Below are 19,719 nucleotides of genomic sequence, written 5' to 3'. Positions count from 1 at the left end.
TCTCAGTCTGGGGAATGCTGACTTGTACCACGTAACAAGGTTGGCCCCTGAAACTGAGCAGTCTGTGGATGGCAGGATTTGAGTGAACGAGATGCAGAGAGAGGAAAAAAACTGAAACACAAAACACGTAGTTTGTGAAACAATTCAACCATTTGCTAAAATTATAGATTATAATTATTTTAATAATCTATCAGTTCAGTCCAGTTGCTCAGTCGTGTCTGACTTTTTGCGACCCCATGAACTGCTATAATTAAAAGTAATTATGAAATGCCAAGAAGCATCAACTACCTAGCTGAATAATTGAAAAAATTACATCAAACTTTTTTGCAACAATTTACATATGACTATTTACACCTATAGCAAAGTCGCTTATACAAATCAGCCTCTGGCTCCCTATTACTCTGCCTGTGTTCCACTCTTCACGAACCTCTGATAGGATCCTTCACTCCAGTTCATTTTGCCCTTCAATCCAGTTAGGCATTAGGTAGGGTAAAGACACTCCACTTGGTTATAGCTGGCTTACAACTAGTGTGCCCTCTGCTCCCCACTTGAAATTATTCAGTTTCTTCCTAATCAATCCTGAAATGGATTGTTTCCAATGAAATTGTTTCCTCAGAAGAAAGGAAAGCCTTGCCTGAAAGGTAAATTCATGTATGTTACTCTTTCAAGCCAGAACCATGTGAAATTTTATTTAGATGTATTTTAAATTAGAAAGTCATTATGAAGAAAACAAAACATGGTCCTATATGCTGACCTTTTTTCTAATTCATAAATTTTTCTAACTATAATTGGCCTTGAAAACAACCATGTAACAATTTTTTGCATATCCTTCTACAAAGCTATGCACATACCAGCACACATGTATATATGTCTTTTTTTCCTACAAAAACATACATGCATATCCTGAATTTTCCTCCTTTCTTTTCTTTCATCTCATCCTCCATTTTCAGTTAACTTAATAATATCTCAAGATTTTTTTTTTACATATTAGCAATAGAGATGTATATTTTATGGCCTGTGGTATGCCATTTATGGCTTTATCAATGTGTATTTAAGAAGTTCCCTTTTAATAATCAATGGGCACTTAGGTTGTTTCCAGGTGTTTTGGTGGGAGAGGCAGAAAGGATTAGAGTTATTACACCTATCCAGAATAAACATTGATATGTATGTTTGTATAGTTTGTGACTATGTTCATAAGGTAAATTCCTAGCAGTGGGACTTCCAGGTCAAAAGGCAAGGTGGTTTTACATTTTGACAGATACTGATTGTATTAATTTATATTCCCAAGAATATCTGTATTCTTATATACTTGCCAACCCTGGGGATTATTATACTTATTAAGTTTTGCCAGTCTGATAATCAGAATATTATACCTCACCGTTCCCATTTAGATTTCTTTAAATATAAGTGATATTAAATAACTTTTTATCGATCTGTTGGTTGCTTGTATTTTTTTTCTGTTAGCTCTGTGTTCACATCTTTTGCTCATTTTTCTATTGAATTGTTAAACTTTTTTTTTTTACTGAGTTGTAAGATGCTTTTTTCCACTCCAGTACTCTTGCCTGGAAAATCCCATGGACGGAGCAGCCTGGTAGGCTGCAGTCCATGGGGTCGCGAAGAGTCGGACACGACTGAGCGACTTCACTTTCACTTTTCACTTTCATGCATTGGAGAAGGAAATGGCAATCCACTTGGGGAGCCTGGTGGGCTGCTGTCTGTGGGGTCGCACAGAGTCGGACACGACTGAAGCGACTTAGCAACAGCAGCAGAAAGATGCTTTTTAAATCAAAACATGTAGTTCTTATACATGCTGCAAACGTTTCTTCCAGCATGTATTTATCTTTTGTGCACATTACTTTTTGCTCTGCAGAAGTTTCAAATAGTTATGCAACCAGATTCATTCATCAGTTTCTTTATGACTTCTGTGTATGTACGACTTTTAAGTGACAATTTGTCCAGATTCTGCCTAGTAAAGTTAACCTCCTCACAAAAAATCTTAAGCCTGATTTCTGTCTATACTGTGTTCTTCAAGGTAGCTCCATCTTTGTACGGTCTGAGGACAGTAAGTAATAAATGGTGAGGCTTCTGATAGCTTATGACTCCTCACAACAGACAGATCTGGGAGTCAGAATTTCTCCTAGAGCCTGTGACTAACCCAGACTTCAGTGGGTCAATGCATGGCCCAATGACCACACTCCTTATAGACTCAATCACACCTTCCCTCTGCTCAAGTAGTAAATGGCCAGCTTAACTGAATAGAATATAATTCATGCTACTTGGGGTTTATTTATCTGGGGCTTTTTTCTTGTACTTAAGAAGAATAGTAGACTTAAAAATCAACCTAGCTATTAATATTTTATGTTTCACTTCATTTCATACAGGCAACTTCAAAAGATGGTCCATGATATCAAGAACAATGAAGGCGGAATAATGAACAAAATCAAAAAGTAAGTCAGATGCCATAGCACTATGTGAGCACTTATTTATGTAAATAACATCTTACGCCAGCCTGCAGTAAGTGGAAGAAAACGAAGTTCCCTGTTACCTGGGTGAGAAATGACAACCTCTCTAGCATGTGACACGTTCTTACTCACGGCTAGAGTCGTGGTAGTCAGACCCACACTCAGGAAACATGGTGAATGAGCCGCTGGTACTCAGGCACCTTGCTTTTCTCTCTCACTCCCGGACAGCTGAGTTATGTCATTCAAGGTGCTTGGCAAACATCAAAAGAGACGTTTATAGAAGCCAGACAATCAGCTTCTTTGACCACTTAGCTAAGGGCCCCTAGGATGCGTTTCTGTTTTGGAGAAATTCAAAAGAGAAATTGCAAGAACATAGCCTGATTCTTTTAGGATGCCATAACTGTTTTCCATATTTTGATTTCTGCTTTTTCAATTATGACCTTGAAATGGTATTTTCAATTGACACTTGGAGAAGGAAAGTTAGAATTCCAAATCTTCGTACACAGACACACACCTCTCACATTTTGTTTTTGTTTTTGCAGAGAATAGAAATTGAACATTATGCATACCTGAATTTGCCACTCGAAATTTAACTCAAGAGGAAAGGGGAAATGGTATTCTATTAAGTTTTTGTTTAAGGCTTTTTTTTTTTTATGAAAGTAATACAGATTCACTAGGGGAAAAAATCAGAGTTCAGAATTGCATGAAGTAAAAATCTCTCACCCTCTCCTATTCTCACCCTAACCTGCTCCCCAGAAATGGACACAGCATGAGTGAGTTTGGTATAAATATCTGTATGCGTATGTTTACACGCATACATACACGCATTGGCATAGTTGTAGTCCCTAAATATACATTACATACATGCATACAGTTCCATCATGAGTGGCATCATGCCACACACACCTTCTACCAAATTGCTTTGTTTGTTGGTTTTAATTAATGCTATATAGTGGGCATTTTTCTTTGTTAGTACATAAAAATAACCATAAACGTTTTAAACAGATAATTAATAGTCTACTAAAAATATATTATCATTTATTTAACCACCTATATACTGGTTGATTTCTTTGAAGTAGGAGTAGGAGTTTAAATGTACATTTTGGAAGACAATTTGATAATATCTATGAAAGTTTTATGGCCATTTCTTTTAGTTTACCTGGCATAAATAATACTTCAATAAATATCCTCTGCATACTTTTGAGTATACCAGAAAACTAATGAAGTGAAATCTCTAGCTTCTGGATAGGATTTGTGCCCTTGAGATTTTGGTTGATATTACCAAATTGCTGTCCCCAAATTTTGTACTACTGGTTGGTGGTGGTTTGGTCATTAAGTCAGGCCTGACTCTTGCAACCTCATGAACTGTAGCCTGCCAGGGACCTTTGTCCATGGGGTTCTCCAAGCAAGAATATTGAAGTGGGTTGCCATTTCCTTCTCTAGGGGATCTTCCCAACTTAGGAACCGAACTTCCCAACTTAGGTCTCCTGAATTGCAGGTACTACTAACAGTGGATAAAAGTTCATTTCCTTGTGGCTTCAGAGCAGAGTTTTTCATTTTTTTTTCTTTTTTGGCCTTTGCTAAACTTAAGAGTAATAAATCACTTTTCATGGTGTTTTTAGGCTATACAGTGTAAATGAGTTTCAGTATGTGTAACTGGTCATCACAAAATAGTTACAATGATCTTCTGCCTGAGGGACAGTGGTCATCTCATACAGAAGAACCTCTCTTCATGGTCTGTCCTATGACTGGGAGATGTGTGTGTGTGACTATTTCCATTTCTTATTTCTAATGCATATAGAATCTCATTGAAATGAGAGAACCCTGCCAGTCACTGTTTCCATCACTAGCAATTCTAGATTAATTATCTCACAATTGCCAATTTTACAATATACCAATTCTTTCAATAATATGATGTCTGTATAAAATGTCTCCTTATTCCATTTACAGCAGCCATGAAGCTCAAATTTTCCCAGATAATTTCTATTTCATTCTGCCCACTCTCCCCTAATACTTGACAAACTGTGTTTCCTTCTCTATTTGGAAAATATGACTGCCCCTGTCATCACTTTGGTGAAGTCAATGGCTCTTTTGGGTTGAAGTGCCCCGAACTTAGGCTCTGGCTCAAAACCAAGCCACAGGTGCCACCTTCAAAGGAGGAAGCACAGTTGAGCACACTGGTTTCCTAACACGAGAGCATGACAGAGTTGTCACCAGTTCATGGCTGAATGAGAAAAGAAGGCCCGTAAAGAGTTGAGGGTTGGCGTGCAGCTGCTGGTTGCTCAACGAGGCCCAAATGACACCTCTTATCTCTGGTCGATGTTCAGTGATCAAGGATCCTCTCTTGAATTGCTCCTTTATTCTGAGATGATGACCTCACACTTTCAGGGGTATTAAAATATCCTTTCTTTTCTTTTTTTGAAAAGACAGCGATAACATATAATGGTTGGTTTGTACTTTTTGAAATCTTACTGTTCCATGAACAGACCTGGCACCAGATCCTGTTTTGTTTTGGTTTTTCTTCCCTTCACTACCATAGACAGTCTCTCTGTCTGGACCTCATCCTAGGCCTAACAACAATGTCTTCCCAGCTGGCCCTATTGGCTTGCTGAGAATCAAATGAAACAATAGCTGGAGAGTCTTTAGGAAACCAAAAAAAATTTCTAGGCAAATATAATTAATCATATTTTTACAACATTACAGTTCTGGTTTATCGGCTTTTTTTTTTTTTTTTTTGTAATCAAGCTTGATTTTCTGTACCACCTTTTTCCCCCAAAATGAAATATTTTTGTATGTAATGGTTACCTTGTGTGTGTGTGTGTGTGTGCTCTAAGTCACTTCAATGGTGTCCAACTCTTTGCGACCCCATGGACTGTATCCCTCCAGGCTCCTCTGTCCATGGGATTCTTCAGGCAATAATACAGGTAGTACTGGAGTGGGTTCACACCCTCCTCCAGGGGATCTTCTCAACCAGGGATCGAACCTGTGTCTCCTGTGGCTCCTGCATTGGTAGGCGAGTTCTTTAACACTAGTTCCATCTAGGAAGCCCCAGTGGTTAGCATATACACAGCTTATGTAAACAGATGTGATGTTTTAGTAAATGAAGGCTACTGGGTTTTATATAGGTTTTATTTATATAGGTCTAAATTTCACTAAGCAAAGCATTCTTACATAACATGCTAACTATTATTAAAGATAATAACTTACTACAAACCTTACACATTTCAAACAATGGAAGGGAAAGTATTGTCAAAAGTTGTAAAAAGTCTGAAAACTGGGATATGTTTTGAAATGTAATTTTAGTTTTTTCCTTTTAATGAATAGGAAAGCTTTGTGAATATTCAGAATATTTTATATATGCATAAATATAGTAGTTTTGAGAGTGCTTGAAACAATTCAACTTTAATCTAAACATCACAATCCTCAGCCTGGAGGCACTCACTGCTCACTTATTTGGCTTTTTTTTTTTTTTTTAGTTTTTTATTTTTTAAATTTTAAAATCTTTAATTCTTACATGCGTTCCCAAACATGAACCCCTCTCCCACCTCCCTCCCCACAACATCTCTCTGGGTCATCCCCATGCACCAGCCCCAAGCATGCTGCACCCTGCGTCAGACATAGACTGGCGATTCAATTCTTACATGATAGTATACATGTTAGAATGCCATTCTCCCAAATCATCCTACCCTCTCCCTCTCCCTCTGAGTCCAAAAGTCCGTTATACACATCTGTGTCTTTTTTCCTGTCTTGCATACAGGGTCGTCATTGACTTATTTGGCATTTTTTTCAATAGCGCAAAAAATAATTTCATCCCAACCTACGACATTTTTGTTCAGCATTTTAGCTGATTATAGCTCATTTTTCTTATTATTTAAAGCATTTATTGAATTATTTATTAAAATAGAGTTCATCTTCTCTTACCTTCCTATCAAACCAATCATTTATTGTCCTTGAATCTCTGATCTCTGGACTTACTAGTATTCTGACCTCTCAGAGCTCGTCCACCTTCCGACCTCACCTTTGCCCTCCCCACCTCACCTTTGCCGAGTCACAGCCACACTGTGCACTGGGGGGAGGGGCAGAGGCAGGAAATGCTGACTAACGGCTTCACTACATTTACAGTACATTTAGTTTTTCAGTGTGAGGAGTTCAAAAGAAACCATTATTCTGTTAGTTATCTACCCATTATCTCTAAACCTGCTTATATTACGGGCCTTGACAACAGTTGGCCTACTCACTGATCATCTGTCTAATTTGTTATCTACAGGCTGAAAGTCAAAGCACCTCCAAGTGTTCCTCAGAGGGACTATGCCCCAGGTAAGAGTATTTCTAAACTACTTGGACTCTTGACTAACCTAATGTTCATAATTCCTTCTTGAAAAGGGAGCATGCTCTACTCATTTGAAAGCAAAGGAGCCCATTCTAATGTTAAGAGTAATCTGTCTATAGTGGAAATACAGTAGTCCTTCTATCTGTCCATCCATCCATCCACTCATCTATTTATCAAATATGTATTAAGCAACTTCCATGTGACAGGCATATACAGAGTCTTCGGTAAAAATACAGTGAAAATAAGATAGATATGGTCTCCATACTCACAGAATTTATAGTCTAGAAGGGAAGATGGGTGATTTTAAAAGCAATTACAATTCAGTGTGATGGGGAAGCACAAAGTTCTATAGAAGTACATAGCAACAGTATTTAATCTAATTTGAGGTGGAGAATGTGGCAGAAGTAGGGAATGGATGGCTTCCTAGATAGAGAATTGTTAAAACAGATACTTGAGGGTCCATGAGGTTGGCGGGGGCAGGGGGGCAGTGTACATGAAATTAATTACTGATGGCTCTTAGTTACTCAATCTTCTCCAAGTTTTAACCCTGCAACCCCATTCCAACTAGGATTAACTTTGTCAAGGGAGAGGAGTTAGTCTGGAGATTGGTAGGTTTATGACAATAGAAAGCTAAGTACACCAAAACCTTTGACTGTGAGGATCACAACAAACTATGGAAAATTCTTCAAGAGATGGGAATACCAGACCACCTGACCTGCCTCCTGAGAAATCTGTTTGCAGATCAAGAAGTAACAGTTAGAACTGGACATGGAACAACAGGCTGGTTCCAAACTGGGGAAGGAGTACGTCAAGGCTGTATATTGTCACCCTGCTTATTTAACTTCTATGCAGAGTACATCATGAGAAACACTGGGCTGGAGGAAGCACAAACTGGAATCAAGATTTCCAGGAGAAATATCAATAACCTCAGATATGCAGATAACACCACTCTTATGGCAGAAAGTGAAGAACTAAAGAGCCTCTTGATGAAAGTGAAAGAGGAGAGTAAAAAAGTTGGTTTAAAACTCAACATTCAGAAAACTAAGATCATGACATCCAGTCCCATCAGTTCATGGCAAATAGATGGGGAAACAGTGAGAGGCTTTATTTTTTTAGGGCTCCACAATCACTGTAGATGTTCCTTGGAAGAAAAGCTATGACCAACCTAGACAGCATATTAAAAATCAGAGATATTACTTTGCCAACAAAGGTCCGTCTAGTCAAAGCTATGGTTTTACCAATAGTCATGTATGGATGTGAGAGTTGGACTATAAAGAAAGCTGAGCACCAAAGAATTGATGCTTTTGAAGTGTTGGAGAAGACTCTTGAGAGTCCCTTGGATTGCAAGGAGATCCAACCAGTCCATCCTAAAGGAGGTCAATCCTGGGTGTTCATTGGAAGGACTGATGTTGAAGCTGAAACTCCAAGACTTTGGCCACCTCATGCAAAGAGCTGACTCATTTGAAAAGACCCTGATGCTGGGAAAGATTGAGGGCAGGAGGAGAAGGGGACAACAGAGGATGAAATGGTTGGATGGCATCACTGACTTGATGGACATGAGTTTGAGTAACTCCAGAAGTTGGTGATAGACAGGGAAGCCTGGTGTGCTGCAGTCCATGGGGTCAAAAAGAGTTGGACATGTCTGAGTGACTGAACTGAACTGAACTGAAACTAAATAGATTTTCCGTCACAATTTCCTTGTCTAGAAAAGATGCATTGGGCAGGTAGGTCTAAAATCTCATTTACTTTCTAAAATATAAGGATGTCCTGGATGTGGACAGGTCTATCCAGCCCTCACTGAGAACCACAGGACTACAGACACTGATGATAACTCTTCCTCTACAGAATGACAACTGAAACCAAATCTCAACCTTAAAGAATGATGACTACTTAATTTTTTTCTACCACTGATTAAGATAGTATTAAATCAGATAGTTGAGTTTTCCTTGAGCACCACTGAGAAATGCTGACTGGCATACCAAGTCTGGTCACTGACTCATGGGACCCATTTTTAGAACTCTCTAGGTGAGAGAGGATTTATTGACCTCACAATGCCAATCAGTCAGCAAGTCTAGAGAATGGCCAGGGATTCCTCTGCAATTTGGAGCTAAAAGAATTAAGTACCCTGACCTTTAAAATCTACCCAGTTTGTCTATGGCCATATCACCTTGAACATACCCTGTCTTGTCTAAAATCTACCTAATCAAAAATTGATAAAAACAAATACATTCCCCCCCTCGAGTTCTAAAAAAGAAAAGAAATCAAAGTAGACTGCACCTGTTAAGCCCAAAGGCTTGATTGAAAAATGTGGAATCATGGGACCTCAGGTTTAAAAGGGGGCCCAGAGGTCATATAGTCTAACATCCAATCCATTGCTTAAAGTTACCCCAATCCCACACACCACACACAGGGCTCCCTTTCCACTTGGAAACCTCCTGCGATGACCTCCCAAGCCTGTTTGAGCCCATGAGGAAGAGACAGCCCTGGAGCAATGTAGATGTGATCCCTTTCCTGTGGCTTCCTAAGTCTGTCCTGGTAGCCACACAGTGCAAGATTTAAAAAATTTTAAAAAGTGGAAATAGAGTTGTTCTGTGCAACTTCAAGGAATAGAATAAGATGTTAGGTCATTTGAATGGTTTCTTTCTAAAATAAACATCTCCAGGTGCTTCAGCTCTACCACACATTCTTTGATTACCTCCACAAATATTACACTAATGTCCTGTTTGATGCTCACTGTGCTAGATATATAATGAGAAACAAAATATTGTCCTGTACCTAAAAGAATCTAATGACTAGTGGGGAACCAGATAATAAATCAGAATGCAAACTGGTAAACACAAATATCCCAACGTGGTAACTGCTGTGAAGGAAGATGGCAGACACACTGATAGGGAATCTGTAAGGGTAGGGGAACAACTTGAGTAGTCAGGGAAGGTCTCTCTGAGAGGGTGCCATTCAATTTGAAACCTGGAGAGTTAGCAGGAACATTTGTTACTTTGTAGATGACCCAATGGCACTGGAGATGCTAAACACAAACATTAGGAGCTCAGGCAATTCGATCTGTCTGACTTTAGGATGGCTGTCTCCTGATGGTCCTCTCACATTCAACTGTCTCCTTGTTCATCCCCTCGCTCCGGTCCCTTCTTTTCCTCTACCTTTCACTTGGGCAGAAGACAGGGAGCATTCACGATTTACTTACCCTTTTGCCTAACCACACATGCTGGAGATCATTCTTGATTCCTCCTCTTCACTCAACCTCTAAAAAAAAAAATCAAACTCGAAATCGTATTTATTCTCTTTAAATATCTCTCAAATATTTTTGCCTCTTTCTATTTACAAAGTTATAGCTCAGACTCTGCTCATCTCTTGCTTATCCTAGAACAAAAGGCTCTAAGTCGTCTCCTGAATTATTAATTTCATGGGGTCTTTTCAGTCTCCACCAGAAAACTGTTCTGAAATACCTTTACTTAAATATTTTCATGGTTTTACATCATCATCAAGAGGACCCACAAACAAGATCCTTCAAGGTTCAGCCGCTAAATGGCTGTGTAAGCTTGGACAACTCTTTTCTCGTTTCTCAATCATGCAGGGCTGAACCAGAAAACCTGTTAGGTTCTCACCAGAGCCAACACTCTGGCAGAAACAAGTCCTGGGAGCCCAGAGCCTAGTGATGAAGCAGTCTCTCCTAATCTTCCCTAATTTTAGGACTCCACCACTTTCAATCTCCCTGATGCTCAGAAATGTTCCCTTGCTTGACCTCGGACACCTGCTCTCTTCCCTGAAACTCCCCAAATAGTCTTGATATCAGTACCTTTGTACTTAATCTCTCTTATGACACTGAAATGTGGTCAGGTCTTCTAAGTCTTTGCTCTGTGTGTGTGTGGGTGTGAATGTCTGTGTGTGTGTGTGTGTGCTAGTCGCTCAGTCACATCCGATTCTGTGTGACCCTATGGACAGTAGCCCACCAGGCTCCTCTGTGGATTTCTCCAGGCAACAATACTGAAGTGAGTCGCCAGTTCCTTCTCCAAGGGATCTTCCCCACCCAGGATCGAACCCAGGTCACCCAACTGCAGGCAGATTCTTTACCGTCTGAGACACCAGGGAAGCCCCAGAAATGTAATTCCTAGCCTGGCAGCATCAGCATCACCTAGGAGCTTGTTAGAAATGCAGAATCTCTGCTCCACCCTAGAACTACTGGATCAGAATTTGTGTTTTAACAAGAACGCCAGAGAGTTTGAATGTATATTAAATTTGAGAAGGCTTGCTATAAATCACCAACTCTGTCCTTATTGATTCTCCTAAACTGAAAGACAAATCTACTGAAATTCTAGAATCTCCAAAATGTATCCTATTGTTGCAACAGACCAATATAGTCTTGCCTAGTCTCCCTGCTTTTACACTCAATCCCTGTAAAAGGTCCTTTTGGCAAGACTACCATCATCACCTGCAGTTAATACCCCCCTTGCCACTTCCTGCCCCCCCCCCCACCAACTCATGTCCCAGGAGCATTTCAGGCTATTTCTCCTGAGCCTTGAGGTCCTTGTGCAGCTGCAAGCTGGGGCCTCAGAAACCAGCCCTGACAGTTTCCCCTGAACCCACAGAGTCTTCAAGGACATTGGAGGCCCCAGTGTTTGGAGATACTAGCCCACCAGACCTCCTGAGTCCAGAAAGCCAGTCAAGTGCTTCCGAGAGACCTATGCAGATTTGGTCCACCCAAGACTTTTGAAGCAGCCCCACCTGTTTGCTCTGGCTGATAGATTTATGTCCTCTGTCCAGTCCCGGAAGCTAACGGCTTCCCAAACCCATTAAGCCAAGGTGGAGAGTGTGTTGACCTTGGTGATGCTGACCTTCAGAAAGCAAAGGATAGAAATGGCCAGAGCCCCCTAGAGGTCAGCAGAAGCATCATCACAGTCCCTCTCATTAGAAGGTGGAAGGACAAAGCTTGAATCTTACAAACACTGGAGGCCTGGACCTCCTACAGATGCAAGCAGGTTAGGCCAGTGTGCAGCCTACTGCTTTCACTCCAGACCCCACAATCTACTTGGGCTCTGAGGAAAAACATTGTTTGCAGGAACATCACTGTCCACCAAGCAAACTGTATTATTCCTGCGCAGCTGGCATTGACTGGGGAAGGGAAACTATTCAGAACATACTGGGTATTTACTCTGACCTGGATGTTGTGCTAAGCTCTTTATAGACATTCAGTTCAGTTCAGTTCAGTTCATTCACTCAGTCATGTCCAACTCTTTGTGACCCCATGGACTGCGGCACACCAGATTTTCTTGTCCATCACCAACTCCTGGAGCTTGCTCAAACTCATGTCCAGTGAGTTAGTGATGTTGTCCAACTATCTCATCCTCTGTCATCCCCTTCTCCTCCTGCCTTCAATCTTTCCTAGGATCAAGGTCTTTTTTAATTAGTCAGCTCTTCACATCATGTGGCCAAAGTATTGGAGTTTCAACTTCAGCATCAGTCCTTCCAATGACCATTCAGGACTGATTTCCTTTAGGATTGACTGGTTGGATCTCCTTGCAGTCTAAGGGAGTCTCAAGAGTCTTTTCCAACACCATAGCTCAAAAGTATCAATTCTTCACTGCTCAGCTTTCTTTCCAGTAGTCATGTATGGATGTGAGAGTTGGACTATAAAGAAAGCTGAGCAGCAAAGAACTGATGCTTTTGAACTGTGGTGTTGGAGAAGACTCTTGAGCGTCCCTTGGACTGCAAGGAGATCCAACTAGTCCAACCTAACGGAGGTCAGTCCTGGGTGTTCGTTGGAAGGACTGATGTTGAAGCTTAAACTCCAATACTTTGGCTACCTCATGCGAAGAGCTGACTCATTTGAAAAGACCCTGATGCTGGGAAAGATTGAAGGCAGGAGGAGAAGGGGATGACAGAGGATGAGATGGTTGGATGGCATCATCGACTCTATGGACATGGGTTTGGGTGGACTCCAGGAGTTGGTGATGGACAGGGAGGCCTGGCGTGCTGCGGTTCATGGGGTTGCAAAGAGTCAGACATGACTGAGCAACTGAACTGACCTGAACAGCTTTCTTTATGGTCCAGCTCTCACATCAATACATAACTACTGAAAAAACCATAGCTTTGCTCATTTAATCTCTCATTGTGCTTGTGCTAAGTTACTTCAATCGTGTCTGATTCTTTGTGACCCTCTGGATTGTAGCCTGCCAGGCTCTTCTGTCCATGGTATTCTTCAGACATGAATACTGGAGTGGGTTGCCCTTTCCTCCTCCAGGGGATCTTCCTGACCCAGGGATCAAACTCTTATGTCTCCTGAATTGGCAGGTGGGTTCTTTACCACTAGCACCCTAATCTCTCATTAGTGCATTAAAGAGAAACGTCTATCTTGGTTTCACAAATGAGGGAAATGTGTCTCAGGAACATTCAGTAACCTGTCCACTAAAAAAGACCCACCCCAGGCTTCCATTCCATTGTTCCTCCCTTTAACCCAATTTAGGATGGTTACACTTTTCCGGGATATTTCTTATTTATTATCCTGAAAGCCCCAGAGCTTCTAATATTAAGTTCTAGTAGCCACCTGCTTCTTGAACTTTCAGAATTGAACAGCTTCCTGTATCTCTGAGTCTGAGGTCTGACTAGAGAGGGAGGGTGGGAAGGGGAGATCAGTTGTGGGGCACCCAGAGTCTTGTGGGGTCACTGCAGAAGCTCCTCTGGTCACTCTGCAAACACCCCAGAGGTCAGAACTGAACAGGCCTCTCTCCCTGTACGCTGGGGCCCTGATACCCAGGGGCTGTTGTCATGTCCCCAGAGGGCCACCTTCTCCTCCCCCACTGATGTCATGCAGGGAGGAGATCAGAGCAATGATAAAGTGGGGAGACCTCAGGGCAAAGGAAGATACTTAGAAAGCGATCGCTGAGTAAATGCCCTCCACAGAAGCACAAAGCATGCATAACAACCCTTTGCCTGAAATATAACTTGCTTTTGAGAATGAAATATAGCTTGCTTTTTCTCCTGTCCTGGTGTCACTAGTAAAGCTAGCATTCATTTGATCTTTCGTCTCCCTGGTTACTTCTAACTGGTACCAGCAAAGCTGAACATGGGAAGAGCTGTATTCAACATTAGTTCTGACTCATGCAACTAAGAATAGAGGAATGAAACTTGCACTCAAAGGTATTTTAAAACCTAGAAAGTCCTGAAATATCACCCAGCCCAAACTTCTCATCTTAGGGACACTGGAGAGCAGAGAGCCACAGTGAGTGCCCGGGGTCATACAGACAGCTGATAACTGAGCCAGGACCCTTCCCCCCATTTCTGCATACACATACACATTCACAGGGCCCTGTGAAAGGTGGATGATCATACAGATAAAGGGAATTTCTAAGATGTTAAGGATTTAATGCAAGTCACCACTCCCAGTCGGTCTGGCAGAGGCTAGCTTTGGCCTCAGCTCCGCACACTGAGTCACATCCCTTTCTCCTCTGGGTGTACCCAGAGGGACTGTCAGCTCGCTGCCTCCCCCGCAGCCTCGGTAGTTCCGCTTTCCGTTCCTTCCCTGTGTCTGTCCCCACCACCGCAGCTAGACCACCCTCCTTCCTCTCTCCTTCCTGTGTCGCACTGCAAGTCTCCCCACTGGTTGCTTGCATCCCGCTCTGCAAGAGGAGAACTGTGCAGAGCCCAGTGGCCCAGAGCACAGCCTCTAGAGAGAGATCAGGGCCAGAGTGGAGGACATGTGTGGACAGGCAGTTGTGGAGTACACCTCAGTGCCCATCACTCGGAAGACACCAGGTCCACCCAGGGTTTCTGGTGCCCCTGAGGACACCCAAGCAAGAGACTACATCCACACCCTCTCCTTTTACCCTTTCCCTCAAGCTCTCAACACAGAGTCCTTTACTGTCCTTCCAGCCATCTCTCCCCATTCCCAAGAACCCCCAGGCTGGTTCAGACTCTGTCTCATCACACCTTTGTATTAGTCATCAATCGTGTCCAACTCTGTGACCTTTTGGACTGTAGCCCATGAGGCTCCCCTGTCCACGGGATTTTCCAGGCAAGAATACTGGAGTGGGTTGTCGAGTTACTCAGACTCCATCTTTGTCAGCCTCCCCCTCTCCACCTTGTCACTGGAAACTGCAGTACCCACTGAGGCTGGAGCATCCCCCTGGCTGGCAGCAAACCGAGCTTTGTTTACCTGTCAGCGTATTTCCCTGTGATTCTCCAGTGCAGTTCATCCATTCTGTGCATGGCTGTGCCTTATGCATGCCCCTTCCTTCCACTGGCTAAGCTGTGCTTCTGGGACTGACACCTAAGCCCCTATGTTGAGGGTGGAAGGAGGACGCCCTCCTTCATCACCATTCTCCTTTAAAGCCTAGTTCCAGCCTGCCTTGGGCACACAGCCTCGGTAACCTCTCGGCCCTCAACGAGTGCACGTTTCCCCAAATTTCCGCAGCACCTGGAATTATGATCGGCTGCTGGACATACACCAGGAAATTTTATACCACCTCAGATTGTCCTCAGTCTGATCTGTGAAAATTTCTCTAGACTCTAGGTCTTTTATTTCATGTAGAGGCAGGCACAGTGAGAAGATCTCAGCCTCTGGGGTCTTTAGGCCTGGGTCAGAATCCTGGCTTTGCCCCTTAATCACTGAACCTAGGAAAGTTTTGTAACTTCCTTGAGCCTCACATTCCTTATCTGGTGATAAGTATGTCCATCCCTCAGGTTATTGTGAGAATTATGCATGCGTGTGTGTGTGTGTGCGCATGCTCAGTTGTGTCCAGCTCTTTGAGACCAAAGGACTGTAGCTCACCAGGCTCCTCTGTCCATGGAATTCTCCAGGCAAGAATACTGGAGTGGGTTGCCATTTTCTTCTCCAGAGAATCTACCTGACCCAGGTATCAAACTCATGTTTCTTACGCCTCCTGCACTGGCAGGCAGATTCTTTACCACTGGTGGAGACAGTGAGTGAAGTGAAAGTCGCTCAGTCATGTCTGACTCTTTGCAACTCCATGGACTATATAGACCATGGAATTCTCCAGGCCAGAATACTGGAAGGGGTTGCCATTTCCTTCTTCAGGGAATCTTCCTGACCCAGGGATTGAACCCGGGTCTCCTGCATTCCAGGCAGATTCTTTAACATCTGAGCCACCAGGGAAGCCTGGGATTATGACACGGTAAATAGAGGCTAAACCCCAAACCAGTTACATAACACAACAGAAAAGGCTTTCCCTGACAAGGAGGCCCAACCAACATCTCAGCTCCCTAGGAGGGGCTGCAACCCCACACCATCTGGCTCATATTCAGCTTGAACTTACCCTCCTGAAAATTTCACTGGCTACATACTAGAGAGTTCTTGGATCCATTTCTTTGTGGTAAAAATGCTGTGTGATTACCATTAGAGTGAAATTGAATTGGTATCATTTTGAGGATTTATTAAGACAACAATGAGTAACATTAACATAGCATTTAATGCGGTCAGGCTTTGCAAAACATTTCACATGTATTATATTACTTGATTCTCATAAAAACATGAGGCAGCACTATTCTTATCCTTGTTTTACAGACGAGGAAGTTGAGCTTTAAACAATTGAGGTACTGGTCCATTGCCAAGCAGGTAATAAAGAGCAGAGCCAGGATTTGAACCCAGGCAGCTTGGGTCTAAAACTACCACACACACACACATTGGTAGTCGCCCTGAGATGCTGGAAAACCTCCCGCTTCTTGGATCTAGTACTTTGGATTGCTATGCTTTTTGGTCTGGGCAATGGCTTGATAAGTGTGACGCTGTGCCAGAGGACAGATGTAGCTGGGGGAAGGTGGAGCGCCATGCAAATAGCCTCTACCTCCTGATGCTTTTCTCTGTTTTCTGTCTCAATGCACCACAATGCCTGTTTCTCCTGGGTTTTATCTGAATGCTCAGTGAAGGGCCAGGCCGTTCACATGAGATTTCAGCTGCAGAAGCCAACACAGCCTGGCCTCCAATCCAGTCCCCACACTCACTAGCCGTGTGCCTCAGACAGGTTTTGCAACCTCTCTTAGCCTCAGTTTCCTGGACTATAAAACAGATAATAAGGCAACTACGACGGAGACTGTTTTGATGATAAACAAAGAAATACATTCATAATACTTCCCCTAGCACCGAGCACGCAGGAAATATTCAATGATGGAATCTCTTATTACTATCCTCATTTTCACTCATTCAATTCATTTACTGGCTTATGCTTTTATTTCAGTATTAGTGCAGAATTACAAATGCAAAATGGCATCCAGACCCAAAGATAAATAGGGCTTGCTTTTCAGTACAGAGAGACACTAAATTGTGTCTCTTAGGTCAGATGAAGTACATGTCACAAGGTGCCAGCAGCATCTACGAGGTCATAACCCACAACCCAGAGGGACTGGAGAGGACCTCATGGAGGAGGGACGCCAGGGGTTTCCACGGAAGGAGGGAGATGGGCTGGGGGAGCAGCATGAGCAGAGCGGAGAACTATCAAAAGCCCAGGTTGGAGGGGCAAGCTCTCCGGCATCACTGTAAGTGAGCAAGGGAGGGAGAGTAGGTACAGGTGTGTGAATGTGTTGACACAGAAGCTTGACTTTATCCCGTAGGGAGCCAATGATGATTCTTGAGGAAAGGGGCAGCATGAGCCAATTTCTATTTTAAGAAAATAACTAGAAACAGTTGGAAGGATGAATTGAAGATCATAGAGACAGGAAAACTAGTTAGATGACAGCTACAGCTGCTTTTTGTACTAGCTGATGATCAAGCGGATCCTGACTCCAGGGTTGACCAAGCCAAGGAAGTGTGTCTCATAAAAATATTTTATAAATGTTTCTGTTTTAAATGGTTCAAACAATAGCATCTTGCTGCTGTACATTTTGACCTTCAGTTATCCTCAGACTTAAGGTATTAGAAATGTACTCCCATTGGGGCAATATTGGCATATTGGGAAGACTTGTTCACCTATTCTTCCAAGGATTCTTGGCAACTTAGTGATCAGAGTACACTGTCATTTGGTATAGGTCAGCCCAGAGAATAATTTCATAAGAATTATGTTCTGTTCATGTCAAAGTTTGATCCACTTGTAGAATGAAGCTCCTGCTTTGTGTCTATCATGTTTTTCTCAAGAGAGAGTTGCTGTTGCTGTCATTTCTTAAAATGTGGTCGTTCTGATGCAAGACCTCCTTCCTGCTCTCACTTCATCTCCGTAATTCTTTTCCCTGTGCCTCTGTGGAACTGCCTAGAGCTGGAATCAGTGGTCTCCTGTGGCAGAAATGGCAAGAAAAGTTTCTATTGAGGTTCTGGGGGATTCAGGGACCATCCACCAAGTCCTCTAGCCGCAATAGCTCAGTGGGGTAGGCAGAGAGATGTGGTCCTCTATGGTGCAGTCATTGAAGCCACTCTACCATCTGAACTTGGGCCTAATTGAGAGAATTTTATTTAGCCTCTAAGGTCAGTTTATGTGATGGGATTGATGCTAAGCTTCTCAAACTCTAAATGTGTTTTGGAGGAAAAGGGGTCAAAGAGTCTCCTTGGCTATCATAATCCAGGCCTATTTCATTCTTCAAGATCACAAGCTGCTCAAGACCTATCACATCCATTTTTATACCTGCTGGAGAGCCTAAGACAATGGCTGCACCCTGGGGCCTAAGGCCAGCAAGAGCAGCGTGGCGCTGAGGTTCCGAGCATGCACTTGGAAGTCAGTCAACCTGCAGGGCTCAACTCTTGACTTTACCGTTTACTACATGATCTTGGGCAAATGATTTATCTTCTCTAGGCCTCAGTTTCCTCATATGGTTTTTGAGAAAATGAAGTGAATATGAAGCTCTGATAATATTGCCCAGCATGTAGTAACACATGGGGAAAAATTTTTTTAATAAAAAAGTCAGTGTTAGAGCCAGAGAGAATCTTGGAAGTGATCCCCTTTTAGAGATCTTGAATTTTATATTATAGATCTAAAAATTGAAGAGGTCCAGAGAAGTTACAGCCTGGATGAGAATTTAGGTCTCTCTGACTCCCTGTCCAGGGCTCTTCCTACTACATCATCCACGTGTTGATTAAAAAAATATATGAGGAAGCAGGACAGTGTGGATTGCTATTCCAAGGTTCAAAAATGTCCCTTGACAAAGACGTTAAGGGTCAGAGTTACCATTTCTCTGCCCTAGTGGGACTTTTACTAATACTTCGAAAATTGACTGTTTTTTAGAAAAAGATTCAAAAGGAATGAATGTGAGGTGACTGTAATAACTGTTTCAGGCCTAGCAGATGGGAGCATGTGGCCCAAGGGCAGGGCAGGCAGGTACAGGGTGCTCGTGGACAGGGTGGAGCTGGCCGGCAAAAATTTCTATTGTTCATTTTGCTTCCAACATGCCGTTTCAGAGAGACCAGCCGACGAAGAGGAGCAGTGGTCAGATGACTTCGTGAGTATTTGTTCCTGGGATGAGAAGGGTACCATTTTCACCATGGCCCCTGGGAGGTCTTTATAAGGACTTGTTTCTGAATGAAATGCTGGTGGTCAGCTGCCCATCACAGAGGGGAGATAGCTGGGCTGGAAGGGCTACCAATAGGCAAGACAGCACTAGGCTGACTTGGGCCAGCACCACATTGTGCTGGGCTAGGAGCTTTACACCTACCGTTTCATGTAATCCTCACCACAGCCCTATGAGTCAGCATTCTTATCCCCATTTTCTACTGGTATTCAGAACCAAAAAAAGATGTTTAAGTGTTTGAATATTTCCCAATCAGTTGGCAAATGCTTTTGCCCTGAATTCCCCAGTGCCCCATCACTGCTTGGTCCCTGCCAGGAGCCCTAATCAAACCAACAACTGAAGCGTGAATGCCTGGCACATCAGGGAGCCTCTGGGACACTCCTCAAGGTCATGGTCAGCACCTGAGCCATATTAGTGGTTAAACAGTTTGGACATCAGTCCTGCCCATTTTATAGGCAAAGAAACCAAGGC

At 42.8% G+C, this 19,719-nt stretch overlaps 1 protein-coding gene across 2 annotated transcripts in view; it reads left to right on the top strand.

The window, feature by feature from the left end:
- The window catches only part of BLNK (B cell linker), a 78,995-nt gene that overhangs the window by 18,969 nt on the left and 40,307 nt on the right, over positions 1-19,719 (top strand). For both annotated transcript variants that reach the window (XM_069568178.1, XM_069568177.1), the window contains exons 2-4: positions 2,382-2,447; positions 6,730-6,779; positions 19,139-19,179. In XM_069568178.1, the coding sequence (XP_069424279.1) occupies positions 2,382-2,447; positions 6,730-6,779; positions 19,139-19,179 (157 nt within the window). The remainder of the gene's footprint in view (positions 1-2,381; positions 2,448-6,729; positions 6,780-19,138; positions 19,180-19,719) is intronic.

This window comes from Ovis canadensis, chromosome 22 (genome assembly GCF_042477335.2).
Source record: "Ovis canadensis isolate MfBH-ARS-UI-01 breed Bighorn chromosome 22, ARS-UI_OviCan_v2, whole genome shotgun sequence".
NCBI lineage: Eukaryota > Metazoa > Chordata > Mammalia > Artiodactyla > Bovidae > Ovis > Ovis canadensis.
Note: the sequence above shows the minus strand (reverse complement) of the source record. Positions and strands in the feature narration are given on the sequence as shown.